This window comes from Crocodylus siamensis, chromosome 3 (assembly GCF_052110815.1).
Source record: "Crocodylus siamensis isolate JL-2025a chromosome 3, ASM5211081v1, whole genome shotgun sequence".
NCBI lineage: Eukaryota > Metazoa > Chordata > Crocodylia > Crocodylidae > Crocodylus > Crocodylus siamensis.
Window position 1 is genome coordinate 37,013,188 of NC_143397.1, and position 25,113 is coordinate 37,038,300.

Consider the following 25,113-nt stretch of genomic DNA (forward strand, 5'->3'; position numbering starts at 1 on the left):
CAGTATTGAGAGGGTCCAGAGGAGAGCCACTCGCATGATCTGGGGACAGCAGGGCAGACTCTATGAGGAGAGGCTACGGGACCTGAACCTGTTCAGCCTTCACCAGAGAAGGCTGAGAGGGGACCTGGTGGCTGTTTACAAACTTACCAGAGGGGACCAGCGGGGAATGGGAGAGACCCTGTTCACCCGAGCACCTCCCAGAGTAACAAGCAATAATGGCCATAAGTTGTTTGAGAGTAGATTCAGGCTGGACATTAGAAGACACTGTTTCACAGTCAAGGTGGCTAGGATCTGGAACCAACTTCCAAGGGGAGTGGTGCTGGCTCCTAGCTGGGGTGATATGAGCCCAGTATTCTCTCCTGCCCAGGGCAGGGGGTCAGACTCAATGATCTACTTAGGTCACTTCCGGCCTTACATCTATGAATCTTGGCTTTGGGCAAATATGGTAATGTTAGACAGACCAAGACACAACAAAAATCAAAGCAAACTACACTTTTTAATTAAAAAAAATACAGTATTGTATAGAAAATAGAAGACATACTTACATCAACTTTCTTTTGGTAATTTAAATTCCTCACAGCTCTCCTAGCTAGATGAAGTGCATGACTGTCATCTAAAGCATAGTGATCAGTTACACCAGACTTTCTGTATATTAAGAACAACAAAGTAATCAAAATGAGAGATTGTAAATATTTCTGCCTAAGAATAAAAATGATGCCTAAGGTCTGTCTCCTAATCCATTTATGAACTTGATTTCAAGTACATGGTCTTAAATATTCTAAAAACTTTCCATTTTTTTTTTTTTTTTAAGGATCACAATAAGTTTGGCAAATATATGACCTGTTGTATATTTTTAAACTGTCCTTTTAATGTTTCACATGGGCATAAAACCCAATTAATAAAATAAATAATAATAAAATAAAACCAGTCCTAGCAGCCCAACGTTCATGTATAAGTAAACAATAAAAAGACTGGGTATGCAAGAATGAGGAAATATTTGGGGGCATGAATTCCTATGACAGGCTCTTAAATTATTGTTTTAATTGAACTAAATTAATTGGAACTTATGAAAAAAAATCTTTATAGTATTTTTAAAATATTGCTAGTGAACTGAAGTACAGAAGCAGCTTATTTATCATAGAGGTACATTTGCCATTTTTTTTCCATTTTCATGACCATTAACATGTTTAGAGTAGTTTTCACTTTCCCCTTATCACAGACAATTTTAAAGTAGCTTACAACGAGTTGCAATCAACAACAGAAGAGGCAGTCTTAGAAGGTATAAAATGTGCAGTACCTTCCATGATTTAAATCCTAATGACACTAAACACAATAAAATGTACTAAAATGTAATAATATATGCATGCTTTTCTATTACTTTTGATTCCATATATTTTTTTATAAAGGTAACTGATTTTAACTCAGAAAACACACAATATTTAGACTGCTATAAATTATGATAGCAGAATATTTCAAGAGTGCAAAAGCATTCTATGCTATCAATTCAGATGTGAGCAAATTGGAAAAAGCCCAGTGGAGAGTGACAAAAATTATTAGAGGCCTGGAAACAAGATTTGTGAAGGAGAGCTGAAAGAACAAGGGTTTTTTAGTCAGGAGAAAAGACGACTGAGTGGGGATTTGATAACAGTCTTTGAAGGGAATATTTGAAGGGAAATTATAAAAGAGGATGGAGACAGTCTTTTCTCTGTGGCCACAGAGGACAGGACTAGGAGCAAAGGCTTCAAACTTCAGGGGAGGAAATTCTGGTTGGAAATTAGGAAAAACTTTCTGACTATGACCCCAGAAGGACTGGAACAGGCTACTAAGAGAAGCTATGTAATTTCCATCCCTGGAAAATGTTAAGAACAGGCCAGTCAGACACTTTGCTGGGATAATATAGTCAAAGGTGATCCTGGGGATTGGAGTAGATTACCCTATGTGGTTACTTCCAGCTCTATGATCTCATTCAATAACCAAAGAAACAACTCCCATTGAAGTGGAAAATAACAGCTTACCTAAAAGAAAATCTGGGAAAAAAATTAATGGCAAAGTAATACCAGTAATTCCTCTCCCCCACTTCATATATACTGAAGACCTGAGGCAATACAAGAAACCTAAATATACACCTCAGGCTACCATCATTTTTGCACAGGGCCACCATTTTCAGTACTACTTCCTCTGCTACACTACCATCAAGAGATGTGGACTGCAGACATCAAACGCACACAATCAAACAGCTAGATGGGTGCATTATAGAGCAGAGTGGCTTGCCCTCCTCTGAAAACTGATTTACAGATTACTGCTGTGTAGGACTCTGAATTGGGTGGACCAACCTAATACAGAAATCCTTTGTCCAGTTTATTTTAAGCCCCATTCAAACTAAGGGATTGGGAGTGGAGTTTAAAGAAAATGAGCTGTTTTTTCTTTTCTACCTGCAGTGAAGATCAGCACCTCCCAGATCCTCTGCTGACACCTCCTCACCTGTTGCTGCTTTAACCTACAGTATACAAAAGCAGGAGAATCAGGGTAAGAGTTTGCACTCGTCTCACAGGAACATTCAGGAAGGTGTAACAATAAAACAAGTTCTATCCAGAGTATTTCTTCATTAAATACTGAGTCATCTTTGGCAATAAGACTCCTCTTGTAATATTCAAAAGGTGGTAATGCAGTATTTTCAAAAATACCCAGTTTCCTAATTCATATGTTCACCATCTAGCCCATACACTTAAGCACGCTACCTTATGTCCTATACTAATGTACAGTATATGGCAACATATGTTATCTGACCATTATTTTTAGATTCGAAACACCATTTAATATATATATATTTTCATTCATAAGTTATTAGTCATTTATAGATTATAAATGTAAACAGTTTAAATCTAATTACAGCTATTCCTCTCTCTTTCACAAAGCTGACAAGCCAAATGGGATGCTTTGCTGCATCATTAAAATGTCTAGAAGCAAGACCTGTAAGACTGAGTTTGCACACCATTTCTGGAACTTAACACTACAAAACATCTTTTTTCAAAAGGCATGTTGCTGGACAAGCCATTTACCTTCTTGCACGAGCACTATTTTATACATTTTCTGATTCAAAACCTACACTCTATATTCAGCTATCTCTGGGCAAAGTTATGTTTTACAAGTTTCAAATGTTTAATTTAGCGATTCTAACTAGAGTTCCGAAAATCAGTCCCTGAACTCTGAGTCTTTTCTCAAACCCACAAAATAATTTAACAAGATTTTTTCTGAAAAGAAAGTGTTAACAACATAAGACCATTTAAATTTAGTTCAGTATCTTCTTAAAAAAAAAATCACCAGAATGTACTATGTAACGAGTTTGACAAAAGGATTTGACAGGGTAGTAGTGTAGGAGTAACAGAACTTTTTAAATAAGGTAATGTAATCTCCTGTTTTGTGGAAATTATTCTTTAAAACACTTCTACTGAAGTAACTTTCTATATTTGTTTACTTAAATGCTTTATAAGAAGCCTGAGGTACCTTCCAGCCCTACTTTCCTATGGTCCTATTATCCTGAAGTTTTTTCCAAGGCTGAAGAAACTCCCTGCAGCTATTAGGGCCAGAAACAGAGGTGGCAGAGCAAGCTAAGGAACAGAAAGCTATTACCATCCTTGCACAGGATTTCCAATTCTGAATTTCATTCATGAATCTCATTTAATATATTTAACATAATTTACTTTTAATATGCAACGCTTATAAACCGATTGTCAACGTTGGCTTTTCATTAACTGAGTGATGCTTTAGCAAAACCCCCAGTTTTTCTTTTAAAATGTATTTCCTCCTCTCCCTGTCTAGTCCCTATAGATAATTATAAGCAAGTTAAAATGTAGGATTAGCTTTAGCATTTTATTTTAGGTAATAAGTTTTATTTTTCTCTCCCCTCTGCAAATAAGTGCCCTGCTATTTTGATATAGATATTCACTGTTTTATAAGTGATAATTACTATGTTTGTGTTGATTTTTTTTTTTTACTGTTTTTATACTGTGTGATTACTGTTTTAGGCCTATATATGTAAGTTAGCATAAGTCATGTCAAGTTTCCCTCTTGTAATGTCAAGCCTCCATCTTCTCCCCATGTCCAGTGGTGTAACCTATGACTCATACTACCCCTTGGTTCCTGAATGAATGAGGGTGCTTGAGAGACAATGGCAACAGGTCTAAAAATAGCTCTCTCTGAATTACTAAACCATCAACACCAATACCTGGACCAATGACCCACCCCTTGGAACCACCCTCAGCATTCAAGGAACAAAAGATGAGGCAACCCACCATTGTGCCAAGGCTGTACATGCTCAGTAAGAACACCTGGAGCCCTCTGGGACAGGACTGACCTTCCCTGGACAGGCCCTCCCCATAGATCAGAGGTAGCCTGCCCCATAAAAAGGGGTAGTGAAGACTGACTCCTTAGGACACCCTCTCCATCTGGACCAGCACCATGCCACACCACCTATCCACCCAGAGGCCCTGTTGGTGACCCCCACCTTTGGACATCTACTGGACAAAGACCCCTTTCCACCCCCTCTTCAACCAAGGACTTGGAATTTGTTTCTCTTCCCTACCTGGACTCAAACCCTTCCACTGAGTCTCTTTCTCCTGCTGCCATTGTGAGTGAGTGAACCAATAATTTCATGGGGCTGTGTAGTGCATTGTCTGTTTAATAAACCTGTTATTTTGAAACCTGAAGTTGGGTTTTTGTCTGTTTCCTGTTTCCTCCTTGCCACCACCTATCTGCCCGCCCCCCCCCCACCGCCTCCCCGCCCCAATCTCTAAACTGCCAGCCTCAGTTTCCAGCCCCAAGCTCCCAAGTTTCTGCCTCTCTTTCTTTCCTGGCTGTCTCCTCCTTGCCACCACTTATCTGCATCTCCCCCCCAAAATATCTCAGCTGTCTGCCTCAGTTTCCAGCCCCAATCTACCTTAAGTAACCCCAAGCCTTAGTTCCTCAGCCAGCTTCTCTCTAGTCTACCAGTTCTAATCCCAGTTGTGGCAACTTTTACTCCCTACACTAACTCTCTCACACCTTAGCCTTCCCCCAAGTATCCCAGGTACCCCAAGCACACACAGACACACTGTACTATCCAAGTTAGGAACTTGTCTGTGTGTGTACACACCCGATTTGTGTGTTTGTATATGTGCAATTATGTCACACCCTCCTGTCTAACAGTGCAATATTGAGATCCTGAGAGCTGGCCTGACCCCACAGGGTAACAATGCTTCCACGCTGAAGTCCTGCATATATAAAATATACACGCTGATATACAAGTAGTCTGCTGCAGTATTTCTATCCAGTATTAAAATGCTTACAAGAAATGCCTGATCATAATTCTAGTGACTGTGTCAAAACACAGTGGAACACCATTACTACCACTATTACAGTCAGTGGAATCATGCCACTTGCCGGGAAAAAGTATGCCAAGCTACAGTAACTGCTGGTGAGAGAGTTCTGAAAATCTATGTACAGATTAAGGTAACACATGCAATTGAAGATATCAAAAGATGTTATATACTAGATTTCTTTAGCTTTGCAGAATGCATTATTCTAAAATAGCATGTTTATTATTATTAAGTACTTTGGTGGAAATCTTCAAAAATAACTGCTGGAAAAGTCCTGAGATTGAAATACATGCACATCCCACTTCTATAATGTGGTGATATTCATATGACAAACTGCAGTTACGTGATAGATTTTATTTCACAATTCCTCCTAGAATTTATCACTTGGTTTTCTGTAATTAGCATGCACCACTGAGTATATCAGATGAACTCTATACAATACTCTAGGTCTACTTGGACTGTAGGCCCTGCCAGAGTGTGGATTAATATAACTGGGCAGCGCATTTACAATCACACAGAGGCCATAATAACAGCATGAACTGAAACAGGTCCCAATGAATATGAAACTAGGTATATATACACCACGTATGGCTTGTGCAGAAATGCTTGAAAGTAGCTCCAAGGTTAAAAGATAGTAAATGAATTGATAAAACCAGTACAGAACACCAAAACAAAAATCACAGTGACCTAGTAAACAGGTTGTATATGGTAGGAAGGATGCACTAATTGGTGAGAAGCAGGATGTGGATAATGTCAACTACATACGTTTTAACAATTGGTGAGAACTAGAATTAGTTTTGATTGGTATACATAAAGGGGTCTGGGAACCCTTAATACCTTTCAGTTTAGGGGTTATGTGCATGCCTGCAAATGACTTGGCAAGCACCACAGAACGGCTGGTCATGGGCATTAATGTCTAGGCTTGTACTTAGACCAACCTGGCCGAGCTGTTTCTCACTACTAAATCAAACTTGCAGTTCCTTTCTTTTAACAATGAGTTTGTCAGGGGCCCAGCATCACAGATACAATCCTGACAATGCATATACAGAACATACAAACTGAAGGGGCCTAACATGACAAGTAACACCCAACATGAACACTACAATAATGGAGTCAGATTACAATATTATAGAGTCTGTCCTAGTAACACTGCAGACTTCCTAAAGAACTACAAGGACTACTTCCATTATTTCAGATTTCTGGAATGTTTATTAAACAAACAAAAAAATAAATAAAAATCCATCTACTAAGGATTTTTTCTTCCTTTCCCCCGCTTATGGAATTTTTCCTTCAAATTAACTTAGACCTTTGGTCTGTGTTAATATAAGGGTCTTGAACAAGTTCAAAGGTTTAAAGGTCCAGCAGTTCAGGATCCTTTCCATGTAAAAATGGAAACTTTATACCACTTAAAAGAAATTCTCCACTTTCTACTGGAATATGCCCCCTTTCATGTAGGGAAATTATTAGATCTTATAAAGACAGCATTAGGCAGAAAAAATGCATTTAATATTATCTTGACAATCTGTTATAGGGCTCCTGGTAGGTCTTGTGCAGCTGAACCAAATCTAACTAATAAAATTAGCTTTACAGACACAGGAATATAAAATACAGGCCAAACAATATTAGATGACATATTTTAAAGCATTTAAAATAGCTTTTTTTTTTTTTAAATATACCTGACCCACAAAACTATATAGTGACAGAAATACTTTATTCACACTTTACTCATGAGTAATCTCAATTGTGCATGTATGATTTATTGCATATTTTACAATAACAGTATGAACTGTATTATCCAAATACAAGACAACCTTGAATGTAAGATGACCCCCCAGTAATTAGATTTGACACATGAAAAATGTATAATTTTCTATGTATGGAATCTAATTATTGGAAGATCATCATAAGTTCATTCCCCCCAACTACTACAGGTACGGGGGGTGAAGGTGATGAGGCTGGTAATAATAGGGCAGATAGTAGGGGAAAGACAAAAGGGGAGGAAGTAAAGGGGGAACTTGGTGGGCAGGTGGGGGGCAGTAATGGGGCATGCAGTGTGGGGTGGAGGAGGGCCGATGGTAGGGGGTGGGCAATGTGGAGATGGGGGGGCAGGCAGTGAGAAAGGCAGGTAGCTTATGCCTGTCCCTTCCCCCACTTACACCCCATTATGCTTCCCCCCGCTCCAGTCTCAGGCTGTCCAACTCCCCCTTGTTTCACCCCTCCTCCCCTCTCCACACCGCTACTGCCACTCACAGCCTCAGGTCCCCACCTCATCTTCCTCACACCCCCTCCTTCCTGAAGTCTCTACCCACTGCTTGCCCCTCCACTCCCTGCTTACCTTTAGCTCCACACCAGCAGGTTCCATCTCTGCTGCACCCTGGGGCACAGAGCACAGCTCCTGCCTGGCCCCAGAGCAGCAGCAACACAGAGCTGGCAGTGCTGTTCCAGCCCAGCCCCACAGCAGCAGCCTTGGCTCCCCACTGTTGCTGCTACAGGGCCAGGCTGCAGCAGGGACAGACCCTGCTGGTGTGAACCAAACCAGACCAAAAATAAGACAAGTCTGGATCTCTGTGGAGATTCCACGACTAAGGAATGTTTGGATCGGGACACCTGCTTATAGCTCACCTCTAGAGGAGATTTGGCCCGATTTGACAGTTGAATCTCCGAATCGAACTGGGAGACTAATAAAAGGGCCCAAATTGATTCAAAGCCTCTGAATAGATTCAGAAAAGATTTGGAGATTCGGGCAGCCCCTGCTCACCACTGCAGGGAGCTGTTCCTGGGCTCCATGCTGGTAAGTAGGGGGAGCGGGAGGGAGCTGGAAGGGTGGGGGGGGGAAATGGATCATGGGGAGACCCCTGCCAGGCCCCATCCCCTGCCTACTCTCCCAGCCCCCGCCCCCCCCCAAGTGCTCTACTCGCCCTGCCCACTCTCCCTGCCCTGCCAATGGCTGCCCCGCCCAGCCCCAGCGTCCTGGCACTTGAAAAAAAAAAAAAACAAAAACAAAAACAACCAAAAACAACCCCCCCCCCAAAAAAGCCCCCCCGCACACACCGGCTGCTGCAGCAGCCATCGGGATCTCTGGGGGCTCGTAGCAGAGCCCCCATACACAGCATGGGGCAGTGGGGGACAGCAGGGATCGCACCCCTGCCCTTGCCTGTCAGGAGCCAGTGAGTGCAGGGTTTTTTGTTTTAGTTTTTTTTAAAGTGCCGGGATGCTGGGGCTGGGTGGGGCAGCCATTCACGGGGCTGGGAGAGCAGGCAGAGGATGGCGTCTTTTCGATCTGGAGATTCAGCCGATTCAACAGTGGCCAGATCTCCTAATAAGAGTTGGCCAAACTGATTCAGGACAGCGATTTAAAAATCACTGAATTGAATCATTGTCTCCAGAATCGGCCAAATCCGAATCCGAAGCAAATACTAGCTGCTTTGCACAGGCCTAGTAGAGGGAGAGAGAGAGAAGCAGCATAGAAGAGGAGTGGCGGGGTGTGCAGTGGGGGGTGGGCAGGTGGCAGCTGCAGCTGCAGCTCCTGCCCCAGCCAGAACCCCAGGTTGGGACCGGAACTGCAGCAGTTGCCCCTTTCCCTCCCTCCCCCTCCACATCCCCATGCTTGATTGTAAGGTGAGGGGCTTTTCCTTCCCCCTCTCCCTGCTGTTAAGTGGAAGAAAAACCTTGTCTTCTAATTGAGTACATATGGTAGTTAGCATAGCTAGCATGAACTAGATATCATTATATCCAGTATAATATTAATTACTGTGTAATAAAAAAGTGCTATTAGAGTACCTGATCATGCAAAAGTGAATCCACTTTTGCACCTTTTCTGCAGTAATTTATCTAACCTAAATCATATTACATCATTTCTTCTTCCAGACTACATAAAATGAGCTTTTAGCATTTGTTAATCATGCCCAGCTGACAATTTCAGAAACAGGAGTTCCTATACTGAACTACAAAAATGGGTCAACACCATAAGAGCACTAAAAGATTTTTGCATTATCCCACCAACTTAGTGTTGAAGAAAAAAATATTCTGGATAAGCTACTCTACAGGTGAGAATATAAACCAGCTTTTGTGACCACTCAATAGGTGGCCTCACTCAGGAAGACCTTGATAGAATATTAGTTCCCAAAACTATAGAATACTAACTACCATACCATATTTACTTGCATAATAGCTGCATATGTAGCAAAACACCTGGATATTGCCTTAATACGTTGAAAAATAAACAAGTCACCAATGTAATGACTGCTTCCAAATATGTAAAGAAAGACATTCAAAAAACACTGATATTTCTACTTACAGCTGCAATTTATGGAAGAAAGAAATGTACCAACATGGGAAACCTACACCTAGATCCTTTATTTCAGATGCATATCTGGCCACCTTGAGGCTAGACTACTTCAGTGCAGTCTATGTGGTGCTGCCGTTCATGACCAAGCGGATCAGGGACCAAGTGGAAGCTGCAGCTGGCACGGAATGGGGTGGTCCAACTTCTGATGGGGGTGCGTCAAAAGGAGCACACAATTCCAGTGCTCCAGCACCTGTACTGGTTCCCAACAGCTTCTGAGCACAATTCAAGATGCTTGCTTTGATCTATGTAGCCCTAAACTGTCTGCACCCTATGTACCCAAAGATTGCATTCTCCTTGTGTCCTAAGGTCAGCTGAGAGCAACTACCTGCAAGTACCATCAATGCACAAAAGTTCACTTGGGGGGGAAAAAAAACAAACAAAAAAACCAAACAAACATGTAAAAGATTGTTTTTGGTAGTCATTCCTTAACTCTGAAATTCCCTCCCCCTTATAGCCTGCCGAAGCCTGAGCTCAGACATTTTCTGGAAGTTCTGTAAGACCTTATTTGGGCAGGCATTTGGCAAACAAGGCTAAGATAGGATATTACTAGAGTTTTTCATATTTTATTTTAATGTTCTACTTTCTTTTATAGTTGGTTCTTTTGTTTTGCTCTCTTGTTTTATGAGTTATTTGCTGTCTTATTGCAAGTTACCCTGAGCCTTTGCTGGGAAGGGCAGCATATAAATCAAATAAATATGGTATATTAGTTCCACCCTGCATTCAGTGTGGTCTGCAAGATGAGAAAGTACAGAGGAAGTATGAAAGCTATCCTGCTGAAGTCAAGCTGAAAATTGATGAATGCACATTAATCCACGGAAAATGTGCAGCAAGATATTATAATTCAAAGTAAACGAGAAGATGATTCAACTTTGGTGAATGCAGAAACAAGATCTAGAAAATACAGACAGACTGGACAGTGCGTGCCTTCACCAGTGGATCAATGTGCAAAGCATCATGAAATGGAATCTGAAAAATATGGGATAGAAAAAAAAGAAACTAAGTACAGGCAACCCCCGCTCAATGCTGTTTCACTTAGTGCTATTTCACTATAATGCTTATTTTACATTGATACCTAATTCCACTTAATGCTCAGCGTTTCATTATAACATTCATGGGCATCATACAGGGTAACTGGTTTTACTTGATGCTATTCCATTTAACACTCATTTATCTGGGAACCAATTCAGAGCGCCAAATGGGGGTTGCCTGTATCTACTGATTTGCTAGAGACAAAAACTTGCAAAACTGCTTGCAACCAAAACAATACAAGGTATCAATTCAAATCCAGTCTGGAGTGATTTGCTATTTAAACGTGGCAATCTGTCAGAGACCAAAAATGTCCCAGGAGCTGCTGGAAGAATATGATGGAAATCATCTAAGATTTCAGAGGCATTGATATCTGCTCTCTCAGACTGATAATGCAAACCAAACTCTGTTAATCTAGTTGAGAAAGAGCTGTAATTGCACATTCCTACAGTGCAGAATAGCAAAGAGCATGTTGGTCATGCTAGGAATTACATCAGATGTGCACAGGTTGTTGCTGCTGGAGAAGTTCCCAGTGAGAAAAAACAACAAGAGTTCAGGGAAAAAATGCTCTTCATTTTTTAATAAGCTAAAAGTAGACAGGAAAGACAGCCAGGAGGCTTGCTGTGGCAACACTTGCAATATTTGCTGGACATCTACATGGAGCACCTAACCAATTAGGTTAAATATCAGCTATGGAAAGTTTGCACTAACCTAGTCATCATTTCTGAAAGAGTGACCAGAATGTTCCAGTGTTTGGATATGCCAATCAACAGACCATTTAAAGTGGTATTTTGCCACCACTACTCCAAATGAATGATACAAACCACCACAAGAAAACTCCTGCAAAACATCTAAAAAGAGTATCATTTACTAGTGGTTTCTTAGAACATGATGCTTGATTTCTGAAATAGGCAAGAAAAAAATTCAAAAAGTTACAGGAACCTTGAGCAAAATGAATGGCACCAAAGACATCCTTACAGGCAGCCCTCGACTTGCAATGTTTCACGTTTACAATGTTTATAACTCGACACCCTGTTTCAGCTTACTGACGTCAATTTTGATTTTACAATGCTTGATCTAATGACAGTCCACACCAGTGAACAAGTTCACTGAGCCACCCATCTCCCTAGAGAACATCTGCCCCACACTTCCTTGGGCACTTTCTTAAAGAAAGCAGACAAGACTTCAGAAAAATCTGCAGCCAAGATTCCCAAGAAGACTCCAGCCAAGAACCCTTCAAAAGTCCAGCAAACTCACCTCAAAAGAAGTCCTTCCAAATCAATATGATTGCTATTTACAATATAAATACATTAATGTAGCTATATTACTCATCTATACTTGACTGAGTACAAAATTCTGGGCTATTTTTGGTGAAAATAGGATATCGGGCCTTGGTTCAGGAACCAACCCCCCATTTATAACATTGTTTCCTATGGGAAAAAAATCAGTTCTGAGTTACAAGGTTTCAACTTAAGATGCGGTATTCAGGAACCAATGGTACTGTAAATCCATTGGTATTGCATCTGAAATGATACTGCATAGGATAATGAGGATAAAAATTCTCAGTGAGGACAAAAAAAAAAATATATATAGTGATAGTGAAATGCAAAAGTAAGGACAATACTTGAAGGTATAGTGAGTGCAGTAATGTTTTATTGAATGCATAAGATAATAAAGTATTCTTGGGAAAGGAACTGATTTAATAATTTCTTATGCTTTTTTATAGAAATATAAAACTTTTATTTAGAATGGATTTGCTCTAGAGTGCATAATATTCACACCCTTAAGGTCTGGTAGGAAAACAGCAGGAAAAATGTGGCTATTACACAAGTAAATATGGTATTTATACTTTAAAAGCTTTATTTAATCCAAACCAATTACAGTAGAGACTTGACATGAAATGCAGGAATTTCCTAAAAGGAACCCCTTCTTCCCTTTCAGATTACTTGACAAGTGAGCAATAGTCAGGAAGAAATGGACCTAATGAAATTCCCCTGGGGATACTCAAACTATCTGGCACAGAGGACCAAGAATGAAAATTCATAGGGATAAGACAGAATTTTCCATTTTTCACTCTTTCCATGTCACACTGTTGTCACAGAGGAATGAAGAAAGCAACAAATGATCCCCCATAGGGAAGGAGAGAGAGGCTTTAATTTGGCTATGTAAGACTGAAAAGCAGCCGAAGGGATACTGTAGCACCCTGTTTTGTAATACCAAGCAGCAACAACAAGGGCAATGATGTTGATTCCACAGTGTTTGAAAAAGTATGGAGGAAGGCTGTTGTGATAGTTTCAGATCTCCTCAATGTATTCGTGATCTCTATGCTCAGAAAAATCACATTTTTTTTTGAAGCCTGTGCAGTAATTAGGGAGTTGTACCTGAAGTTTTGAATACTATATATGTAAAATTTTATTCACGTGAAGGCTTTGATAGTGCCTAATATACACATTTTTTTTCCTTAAGATGTTTGGATCTATGAAGAAAATAATTAGGGTGGCTGTGGGGGATGGAGAACCGGGTAGTTCATAGAACCACCACCACATCTGACACAATGGCTTATTGAAGATGGCTTCAATATACATGAAGCACTAAAAAGAACTATACAGTGTTACTGACTGACTTTCTCAGATACTGTTTGTTCACATATATGTTAGTCAACAGTGATAAAATAAGTCTAGGTGAAAATCCTTAATTTGGAGGCAAGGTCATGCATTAATTTACATATAAGCAATAAGCTTTTAGTTTGATAAAAAGGAGTAATACAAAACACAATGAGAAACGATATTCAGATTTATAATGACATAATTAGTGGCAAAGAAATTCTAATAGAAAATAAGCAACAAATCAATCAGTACTGAATGGTGCACTTTCATTGTTCATGGGTGGCTACTGATTACTCTATCCATCTTTGCCAATTACTTTATCCTTTTCTACAGACTGGAAAACTTCCACTGAAGTAAGATAAAATATATTTCCCAAACAGGACACGCACTGTCCACAATGCAGGATGAACGCAGAGCTGCAGACAGCACAGGGGGTTGGTCCAGGACCACCGCATGAAGCCCAAGCCCCAGACTCCCTGCACCACATGCAGTGCCAGATCCAGAATGAACAATGGACAGCACAGTGTGCTATGTATACAGCAAGCTCTGAGGCCAGCACATGCCACATATGGACATATGCTGCAGACAATACAGGGGTCTGGGGCACCAATCCAGACCGGGCTGGCCTGACAGAGCACCACATGCATTACATGAAGGTTACACAGGGCTGTGGTCAGTACATATGGTTGGTCAGCGATGTATGGGCTGGATCATACATCTCTCTGGGCTGGATCCAGCCTGCAGGCCATGTTTTACACCCCTGAAATAGGAAATACTTAGGGAATAGATTACTAAGGTACATTCAAGGTCTTAAGAGCAGGTTTGATAAATGTGTCAGGAATGTTTCAGGTATAGATAATCCCCCCTTGGGGTGAATTAATGGATCAGAAGATCTCTCAAGTCCTCTCCACCCCTACTTGCTATGATTTTGACTCCATCTCTGTCATCTGAGGAATTTTGTAGTACAAGTAGTACAAAATAGGATTACCACCTGCTTTCCACATTTATACACATTCAAATGCAAGCCTTTTGGTGAGGTATCTGGTTTGAACTTACATGTTTCAGGGATACAGTTATAGCCATGTTGGTCTGCAGGCAAAAGTAAATCAGAACTCTTGGAGAGGTGATATCTTTCATCAGATCAACTAGATAGTTGCAACAACAACAACAACAAAAAATTCTTTATTTGCAAGCTTTCAGGCACATATGCCCTTCCTAACTTCTTAATTTTACAAGAAAGAAGCAAAATGCATCACCACTTTGAGACCTGAAAGCTGATACACTTGCTCCCGCCTTTGCTTTGTGAGCATGCAAATTTGGCTTGAAACAAGTCTCAACACAAGAGAAATTCCTTGCCCGGGAGAGCCTTCTATCACCCACCCTCCTGTGAAATATGCAACTTCATAACAAGAAAGAAGCATAATTCAACATCCTGTTTGCCATCAGACAACTCTCAGGTAAAAAGACTTCTCCAACTTTTATGATTTTTTCCAACCAAAAGATCTTACACTACCTTTCAGCTTTCTTGTGAAATAAGAATTTTCATTTCCATCTGGGAGAAATGTTATAATCTTTGCACTCTCTTATGCCTGAGGAAGGGCATGGGTACCTGAAAGCTTACAAATAAAGAAACTTTTGCGACTATCTCATTAGTCTACTAAAAGATAATACCTTCCCAAGAGGTCTGATTGGCTTTAACTTAGATATTTGTACTTTTCTAGCTTGGTTCTCAAAACACTATACCATTTATTGTTTGACAACACAGTACTTTACACTGTTTCAAGTGGGAAGCAAAACTTTACCCAGTAAGACCTTGTCTATGCTAGAATGGGTTTGCCAAAGAGTTATGCTAACATTTCCTGTTTAGACCCACCTTTTACCAGCAAAAAATGTGTTTTTGCAAGTTTAGCTTGTACCAGGTTCCTGAATAAAACAAGCTATTCCAGACAAAAGAACTTTCTTGATGGTATAGTTGCACCTACATTAGGGCATATAGTGGCAAAGCTCTATTTAGGGGGGAAAATAAATCATGCGCTTAACTAACAGGACTATGGCAGGATAAGTTTGAAACATAGGCCAGGCCAAAGAATCAATCCTACTTTAACAGACTACAGGATGCAATTTAGAAAAGAAGTTAAAAACTGCATTGAAGAGGGCTACCTGGTTAAAAAAACAAAAAAAAACAAAAAAAAAACCACCCAGAACAATCAGCAGATTACAATTAAATAAACTGGGTATTAGGCAGATTCATCAAAATCACAAGAGGAATTCAAAACAGATAGTACACTACAAACAAGCAATATCCTGTCCCTATCAAAACCAGTAGGAATTTTGCCATTGTTTTTTTAGTGACAAGGATTTCATCAAATGTATAGAGCCAAATCTTTAAAATAAGTTTCTTTATCCCAAATTAACTTGTGCACTAACAAAATGTGCTAATTTTTCCAGAAAAAAATATTTCACAATTACTAGTGTGAAATGACACAGATATCTGGTTGATTTCTCTTAGAGACATGCCCCAAGAAAATAAGGAAATTACAACTAAAATTCAAAACCTTAATACTTCCTTTCATCTGCAAGACAACTTTTAAAAATATAGTATATCATTTGGTGTTCTAAAGTTCTATCACCTATCCAACATACCAATGAGATAAGATATAGATGCAATTTCAGCCCTACCTCTGACCTTCCTGGTTTTATAAGTCTGAGTCATACCTAGATGCTATACTAAAAGCTGTCCCTTGTTGGGGAGCAAATTGGGGCAACAGCCCCAGGCCACACGGACAGTGCCATACAGGCCCTGCCAGCTGCCACACACTGCCAGCTCTGCACTACGGCCGCTCGCCACCCCGCTGTGGTGTTGGGTTGGGCTGGGCTGCAGGCTGGGGTTGGGGCAGCAGTGGGCTCTTCCTGGTAAGGGGGCTGGGCTGCACTCAGGGCAGGCAGCAGTGGCCTTGGAGGGGGAGCTGCAGCTCCCCCCCCCCCAAAAAGATTTGCCATATCCCCCCAACCCCCCTTCCCAGTACAACCATGACTCATTTTGTGGTGGCTGAAGCCCCCCACTGTAACCACCCTCCCAAACTTGCTGCCACCTGCCCCAAGTGCAGCCCAGCCCAACCCCCACTACCAGGAAGAGCCCAGTGCTGCCCCCGGCCCCAGCCTGTAGCAGAAGCAGCCCACCCTCGCCCCACACACAGATTCAGAGGCACATACTCCCCCATGCCCTCTCAGGGTGCGTGCAGCAGCAGGAACCCCCCAGGATAAGCTATTTGTGGCTCTGTCCCCTGCTCTGCCCCGGCTGTGCAGCACTTGCCCCCACCCCAGCCTCACTCCTTCCCTCACTGTGCAGGCCTTGATCTGCCCCCACCCCATGCCCCTTCCCTCACAAAAGACTTACCAGCCGGACCCAGCTGTGCTCCTGGCTACCTGCGTGTTATGCTGTGACCGCCTGGATGGACAGGGCATTTATCAGCTACATCATAGCCAATTGCCGATACTGTTAATTTTCCTTATATTGGTCCTGTATCGGATTGGCACCAATTGGTGCACCTCTACAAAAAACCTTAACATGATCTAATTATATACTTGCATCACGATATATCTACAAATACAAGAAAGTGATTAACCTGAGTTTTGATTTTCTTTTTCAATTTGCAAGACAAGTCAGAGAAAACCCAAGAACTTTGTACAATTGCACTTACAGATATTATATACGGTATTATACATAATACAAGTTTTAGCCACTTACCAACGGAGGCCCTCCCAAGAATATTGTTCCTTGTTTGCCAACTATTATACTTTCATCAGCCATTGCAGGTACATATGCTCCTCCTGCTGTACAGGATCCCATCACTACTGCTATCTGAGGAAGAAACACTCCAGTTAGTCCAGACTCCTTGTGTCACATGTTCATTAAATCTTCACTGTACTGATTTTAGCAGAGGTTCACAAGAAGTGCTGTGGGATGATATGTGTTCATGCAGAGTATGCAGGATGTTTTTTTACCCTGTTTGGTAAGCATTTCCTCAGAAACTGCAGAGAATCTCTCCAAGTACTTGAATGACCCACAGCAGTATCTGAGGACTTCCCAGTTCATTTAAATCAAAACAAATATAGCTGCATGGAAGTCAACAGCTGATGTTTCTAAATGATATACTCAAGTAAAATGTTCTACATTTATAGATCTCGGGAGTGATGGCAAGACAAAATCCTCTGTCTGCAATATACAAAATCAAATATTTAACATATAGTTCTTGATAATCCACTGTACTGCCACAGCTTGGGGACCCTGATGAGTGGGGGCTAACAGGAGGCCAAACATGACTTCTCATTTCATAACTACTTAGACACAGCATAGATTTAATATTGCAGAGAGAAAGTAATAAATTAGTAATTTGAATAAATTAACCACAGGACCAAAAGCAGACAAAGAAATCTAGAGGCACAGGTAAGGAAAAAAAAAAAAAAAAGGATGAGTTTAAAGCAAGAAGAGGTTCTTCAATTCCAGTGGGAATTAATTTACTTCTCTTATTGGCCAACTCACAAAGCCTCCATTTGTTGACCTTTAGGATGTATTTAAAGAGGTGTGTTTTTATCTCTGGCTTTTACTGGATCCACTGTTATGATTATGTTTACCATCTCATCCTCAAAAAGAACCATAAAACTTTACTTATACATGAGGTTAACCTAGAAAAAAAAAATCTTTATTTGCAAGCTCTTGGGTACATGCCCTTCCTAACTTCATAATTTTTACAAGAAAGAAGCAAAATGCAACACCACCTTGAGACCTGAAAGCTGATACGCTTGCTCCCGCCTTTTGTTTCAAGCCAAATTTGCGTGCTCACAGAGCAGTCTCAGCACAAGAGAAATTCCTTGCCCAGGAGAGCCTTCTATCACCTACTCTCCTGTGAAATATGCAACATCATAACAAGAAAGAACCATAATGTAACATCCTGTTTGCCATCAGATGCTCAATAGTCTGGACTTTGGTATCTGTAATTCTGTGCATGGAAGAAAAATACCAACTCAGAATTTTTTTCAGTGCAGTTTTTATTTCAGTATTTTTACTGCATTTAACCATTTCAGCTCTCTCCCAGGTTCCCTTGGGAGATATTGTAAGGACACTAACAGTTCAAGGTTTTTATCAGTAATTGACTTATATTCTTAGAACTGAACCAGAAAATATGGGGTCATCTTATAAATTGGAACAATATGATGGAACTGGTGTCACATGAATTTGAATTACCAAGTGAAATCTATTTTTTACTGGTTAATTTGATATATAATCTAATGGCAATTAAAAAGACCATTACAATATGTTTTGTTATAAATCAAGAACAATTCAAGTAAAGAAAAGAATATGTGATACAAATTGAGCTCTTCTCATAGCACCAGTGTCACAAGTGCTGCACAGGGAAAGTCAAAATTGTTTCAAGGCAGCCTGAAACAAAATAACAGAATTCAAAAAACAAGAAAAGTAGTGACATCAATGCTGAGAGAAATGCGAAACAAATTATTGCCAAATGTATTATTATTTGCTTTCAGAATCTCTGAAAATACAATTTAAAAAACAACAAAAGACTGAGCTAGCAATAAAGTACAAACAACCTTCCTACTTCACATATTGGCAAGAACTGAACAGCTGCTATTCTAAAGCAAACTCACTAGGCAAAAAGAGATGATCAAGCAGGCTTCTCTTGCATCTGGAAAAGGAGCAAATGATATTCATTTTGCCTACCAACTTGGAATCAAGAGGAGTTTTCTTAGCAACTAGCATCTTGTGCCCCACATCGCAATGAGAGCAGAGTAATTAATCAATAGACTTTCTTTTGCACATTAAATTAGACATCAGACTTCCACAAGCAGAATAGAATGTGATTTGAAAGCTACAAATACTTGAAACAAATTACTTGTACCTTTTCTGGCTTCTTTTTTTAATTTGGCAGATCTTATTTCATAAAACATAGATGCATTTAAAAATAACTGTTTTAATTTTTTCAGTATAAAAGAGGGTTTTCAAAATCATGGTGTCAAAAGTAAAAATAGGACCACAAATATCTACCCCAAAGAACTGCTTCTCCAGTGCTTCCTTTGATTAGACTAGGCAAAGATAGATAGGCAAAGACCCACCAAGGTAATAAAATCCATACTCTGGAAATACACAGAATCACATGTTTAACATATGTGACTTGCCTCTCTGCTGCATCCATTCAGAGTTTAGGGACAGGAAAGAGGAGGAACTAACAGGGGATCTTCCTGCTTCATAAGCCTGACCATACAGTAAAGTTACAGAGAAAGCAATAAACTGAATAGAGATAATAGGATCTTTTCTTCCCAAAGAATGACCAAAGTAGGTTGTTATACATCTATGGAAAATATTAGAACAAAGACTACAATTATCAACTGGATCCAGAAAAAGCACAATGAGAAATGAGGTAGTAAATCACACAGTGTTAGCAGATAAATGGATTTAGGCTTCAAAATACTGAGCATGTCTTTAAAGCACGGATGAGAAAAAAAATCTAGCAAGCAGTTGCACTTGGCAGGCCCTGGGCTAGCTGCACTTGGGGTCCTGGTTCTGCTGGTGGGCAGCAGCTCCAGCTCTGGCCTCTGGTGGCAACACAGGGGATGCTGAGCATAAGCAGCCCCTCTTACCCACCCACCTGGCACTGTGCTATGGCCTGGGAGATGGAGTATGGGCTGCCCAGGGCCTGTGGGGTCAGACTCCCAGGCACTGCAGGGGATGCTGAGCAGAAGCAGCCCAGCCCACCCAGCACTGTGTGGTGCCAACACAAGCCAGAGGCAGAGCTGCTGCCCACACCACCAACCAGCAGAGGTGGGGGCCAGAGCACAGGGCCAGACTGAATTTCCCAGGCACTACAGGGGATGCTGGGAAGAAGCAGCCCTGCCCACCTGCCTGGTATTACATAGTAGGTCCTGGGCAAGCTGCACTTGGACCCTGGAGGCTCTAGCACTGGCTGTCATACAGTACTAAGTGAGCAGCTCATCCAGCCCCTGCCCACAAGCCTCCACACTGTCCTGTCCTACCCTGGCATCAAGGCTCCTGGAAGCCACAGGGTTGGGGGGGTGGGGGGGAGGTACATGCACCAGGAGCCCTGATAGCATGACAGAACAGTGTGGAGGTCCACAGCCAGACTCCATCCCCTGCCCCCTCAGCTTGAGAGGTGGCCAACAAGTGCCGGCTCTGGGCAGGGGGCTGGGGCCAGGGAGCATGTATGTGTGTGTGTGTGCGCATAAGCATGTCCATGCGTCTGCACATGGTGTCTGTAACCCTCAAGAGCTCACCAAAACATGTTAAGTGGCTCTCCAGCCCAAATAATAGCCCACCCTGGCTTTAAAGGAAAGCAGCCAAGGGACCTTGCCAGACATTCACAATTCCTCCAGCCTTTCTTATTTTTACTTGCTTTTAGTATTTCTATCTTTAAGGCACCACCTACAAAATAACGACTGGAATTGCATGCTGCAACCACTTCATACTCAGATCCTCCAGTGTGGGGGAAAAGACAATAAAAGGGATAGGTAACTCCTGCTTGGCTGATTTTTTCTGATCTCTCACATGAACTACAAGAAAACCCATTGGTGAGAATAAAATTATTTCGAATTCCTTCCAAACTAATCATTTGGCACAACAGCCCTGTCACCATCTGTGCCTAAATACTTATTTTTTTTTTTATTCCTGCTAGGAAATTAGTTTTATTCACCCAAAAATGGGCACAGGAGGTTTCCTTTGACTTCTTCTGTTTTGCATATACAGTGGGTATTAAATAACGGTCCTAGCAAAAAGATCGCAAGGAGAGAATAAAGCTAGATTTGTAATCCACAAGACAGTAAATTGTTTTTTCTAACTCAGTGTTAACAATGGATGCTTTCCTTGATATACTTGGCTTGACCCCAGTGTATTCTTCTGAGTTCAATATGAAACAGAGAATTGTTCAATGTGAAACAAGAAAATTGTACAATCAATATGAAACGAGAATTGTACAATTCATTCTTTTTCTACCTAAAGTATGCAAGAATTGGTTCACATGGTTTTCAGACCCTAAAGTTAAGAAGGACTGCGTATGAATGCATCCAAGTTTTCTGGTGGTCCAGCTCCATACTGAATTCTAAGGCAAGATTCAGATTTCTCAGTTGTATTCTACTTGCACATACGTGCAAGAACTGGAAGCAGTATTAGACCTCATCTCCAGTACAACCAAAGAACTCTGGTGATGGGCAGATGTGTAGTGCTTTGCCATAACCCCCTTCTGGAGCACTTCAAAATCCCTGCAATGGCATGCAGCAGCATGCTTTCCATGGGGTTGCTTAGTTCCGTTAAGGGAAGAGTGGGGCAGATATCCAATGACTGCTCTCCTGTGTGCTCAGCCTCCAATCCAGCCTCTGGAACCAGAGCCAAGAGCCATGCAAGGACACATTCCCACTAGTCCCTTCCCCAGAACCAAAGGCCCTATGCTCTCTACCAGAAGTGGGAAACCCTATGTCCCTGCACTGGAATGGGCAAAGAAGCATTCAGAGATTCTTGCTCTCCAGCCCTAGAGCTGGAAAGAAATATTCTTTGCATGTTTCTTGGGATTTGGAGATTGCCAAAGATGGTCAAACACACAGAAGAGTGCTCATTGGTTTCTGACCTGCTCTCCCTTACCACTTACCATGGGGAAAGGGTGGGAGTAGAGCACTGCAGGAAGATTAGACCTCTCAGTAGAACAAGCAATCCTCTCTTGTGGTCTGATCATGCAAACATAACCATGAGTACTTCAAAATTAAACACTCCAAAGAAGTTGTTGTTTCTTCCAGGGTCATTTTTAGGGCATATACCATATTTACCTGAATCTAAGCCAACCCTGAATTTAAGATGACCCACCAATAATTAGATGCTATGTATGACAAATTTAGAAATTAGTTTTAATTTTCCAGGCACTGGAGGGCTGTCTTAAAAGTATGCCCCCTCGCCACTGCTACAGCACGGAAAGCAGTTGCGGGGTGGGAGTCGGGAGGAGGGGAGGCAGGAGGGGTTAGGAAGTCCTCTTGCCTTCTCTTCTTTCCAACCCCCAGTGCTGCTGATTGCCTGGACAGGGGATGGAGTTTCCTTGTACTCTGTGCCTAGGAGGGAATCCAGTCTGAGCTAGAGCTAAGTTGCACTTGACAGTAAGTGGGGGGGAAGGGGCCAGGGGCAGAAACTGCAGAGGACAAGCAGAGGTGAAGATAGGAGGGTGCTGTGGATCTGACTCTGGCTCTAGGCCAGAGCCGCAGCAGCTGCCTACCCCCACACCCCCAACTTTGTATGTGGAGCTAAGACAAGGAGCTTTCACCCTCCATGCTGATCAGAGGGAAAAAAAACTTCATCTTAGATGCAAGTAAATAAGGTACGTCTCCCTGCTTGCCATCTACAGTGCTTCAAATGACAACAAAAGGCCATGGACAGGTGTAACAAGGAAATTTATCCTTTTATTTCCCTTTGTAACACTAGACTAAAGTCACTAGTCGAGGGGCAGACAATTATTTTGGGAGGAGGCCAGCTTACCCAGTTTTGGCAGGGTGTGGAAGGCCGCATGGGTAGCCCCACCCCTTGACAGGTGCCCCACCCCTTGTCACCATCTTGGGACCAATATTCCAATGTCTTGGGACCAATGTCCTAGGGTCAGCACTAGTGGGGCCCAAAGTGGGGCACAGGCTGGCAGGGGTCTGTGGAGCCGGGCTGGGATGCACTAGCAGGGAGAGGGGGGAGCTGGCCTGGCTCCATAGAGCCCCTGCCGGCTGGGACCCTATACCCCTGCTCTGGGCCCCACTGGTGCTGGCCCCAGGGCACTGGTGTGGGCCCCGTGCTCCCACTGGCTCCCCCCCCACTCACACCCAGTGCCCCCCAGCCCCATGGTACAGGCAGGGGGCAGCGCACACCCCCAAATCCCTGCTTACCAGCAGGAAAAAGTATCCCCTTGCCCACCCCATGGCTGGTGCTCCCTGCTGCAGCTGCTTGCAGCCCACACGGGGCTGTCTGGAGCAGGCACAAATAGCCCCACATGGGCTGCAAGCAGACGCAGCGCCAGGCAATGGCCACACAGCAAGTGAGGGGCTGCTCTTCCCCATGCTCAGCACCAGCTTGTAACCCAGCCCTGCTGCCAGCCTGGCAGTGGGGCTGAGTTACAAGCTGATGCTGAGTGCAGGGGTGGGGAAGCAGCCCCTCGCCCACCCTATGCCCAGTACCCCACGCTGCAGCCACTCACAGCCAGCCTAGGGCTGCCTGTGACTGTTCTGGACAGCCCCGCGTGGGCTGCAAGCAGCTGCAGCAGGGAGCGCTAGCCATTGGGTGGGCAAGGGGCTGCTTTTCTCTGTATAGGGAAATAGCCTAAGGAAAAGCTGAGTGCGGGGGGGGGCCCTCCCCCACCCCATGGCCAGCGCTCCCTGCTGCAGCCTGCACAGGGCTGTTCAGAGCAGGCACCAGCAGCCCCATGTAGGCTGTGAGCAGCTGCAATGCGAACCACGGGGCAGGGAAGGGGCTACTTCCCCCCCCCCCCGCCCCATGCTCCTTTCCTGCCCAGGGTACCCCCTGGGCCCCCCCCTTCCCACTTACCTGCAGTGCTGGCATGGAACAGCCACCTGATCCCAGGCCAGGAGCCCCATAGGGGCTTACAGCTGGTGGGGGCAGGACTGGGCAGGCCCCACTGTTGTTGGAGCCCAATGGGCTTCCCCTGAGTCCTACTGCCCTTGGTTCCCGGGGGGTTTTTTTGTTTTTTTTTTGTTTTGTTTTGTTTTTTTTACAGGAGCCAAGGGCACAGAAATAGTAATTTTCTACATTTTTTAGGGACCCCGCAGGCCAGAGAGAATGGCCTTGTGAGCCAGATCTGGCCCACAGGCCATATTTTGCCCACCCCTGCTCTAGTCAATACTTTAAAATATAAAACAGAATAAATTATGACAGCTAAGAATCATGGAATATTCAGGAACTACTGTATTAATGTTTTATGGATCTTGCTGGTGATTATATTCCTGGGTCAAGGTGCAAGATAAAAAAAATACTTCCAGCAGGAAAAAGAAAGGGTTTTTCTAATGTGAATGTTCAACGAAGACAAAATGTCTCTTGAAGTTTCAGCTCTGCAGTAAGAAAACACACAAACTTAACCACCCAGATTCAAAAGGCTCAAGGGTCACTCATACCCTCTCCAAGAACTGACAGGCATAGTTCTCTGAGAAGACCTGAAGTGCTTCACACCTGCCAATGGTAAAAGAGGAGTTACCACTGATTAATCCTGTCACTGCCTTGGAGAAGACAAGTGCAGATGCTGAACCAAAAATCAAACTTGTTATGGTGATCACAGCAAACTAAATGTTCCTGAAGCCTGAGACCTCACTCTTGAGGGAACAGAACATAAGATTATGCCTCAAGGAAGGACAGGTTAGAGGAGACCTAAATAGGCTGCCCTAAAGGATGCTAGAAGGAAATCAGTTGCAGTTGACTTGGAGAATTATGACTGAGACTATGCCTAGTAATTAAGGGAAGTGTGAAACCCAGACAGTCCTCTTAGCTACTATCTGCTAGAGGCTACAACAAAATGTTCTTTCCCAACTTTTCCATCTGGGTAAGAACACTCAACCAAAAAACAGTTTCTCTCAGAGAATTCAAATACATAGGTTTGTTCAAAGAATGGAGAGTGTTACACATGCGATTTCTACGATGAGACCTGTCCTAACAAGCCAGATCCAAAATCAAAATACAACTAATACAGCAGCCAGACAAAATACCCAGTTAGCAATACTGAAGTAA

General features: G+C 42.5%; 1 protein-coding gene across 1 annotated transcript in view; it reads right to left on the bottom strand.

Moving 5' to 3' along the window:
• The window catches only part of MCCC2 (methylcrotonyl-CoA carboxylase subunit 2), a 70,524-nt gene that overhangs the window by 26,391 nt on the left and 19,020 nt on the right, over positions 1 to 25,113 (bottom strand). Inside the window, exons 7-9 of the mRNA XM_090038143.1 lie at positions 17,083 to 17,196; positions 2,433 to 2,497; positions 546 to 645 (exon numbers count right to left, since the gene is read on the bottom strand). Of these exons, the coding sequence (XP_089894269.1) occupies positions 546 to 645; positions 2,433 to 2,497; positions 17,083 to 17,196 (279 nt within the window). The remainder of the gene's footprint in view (positions 1 to 545; positions 646 to 2,432; positions 2,498 to 17,082; positions 17,197 to 25,113) is intronic.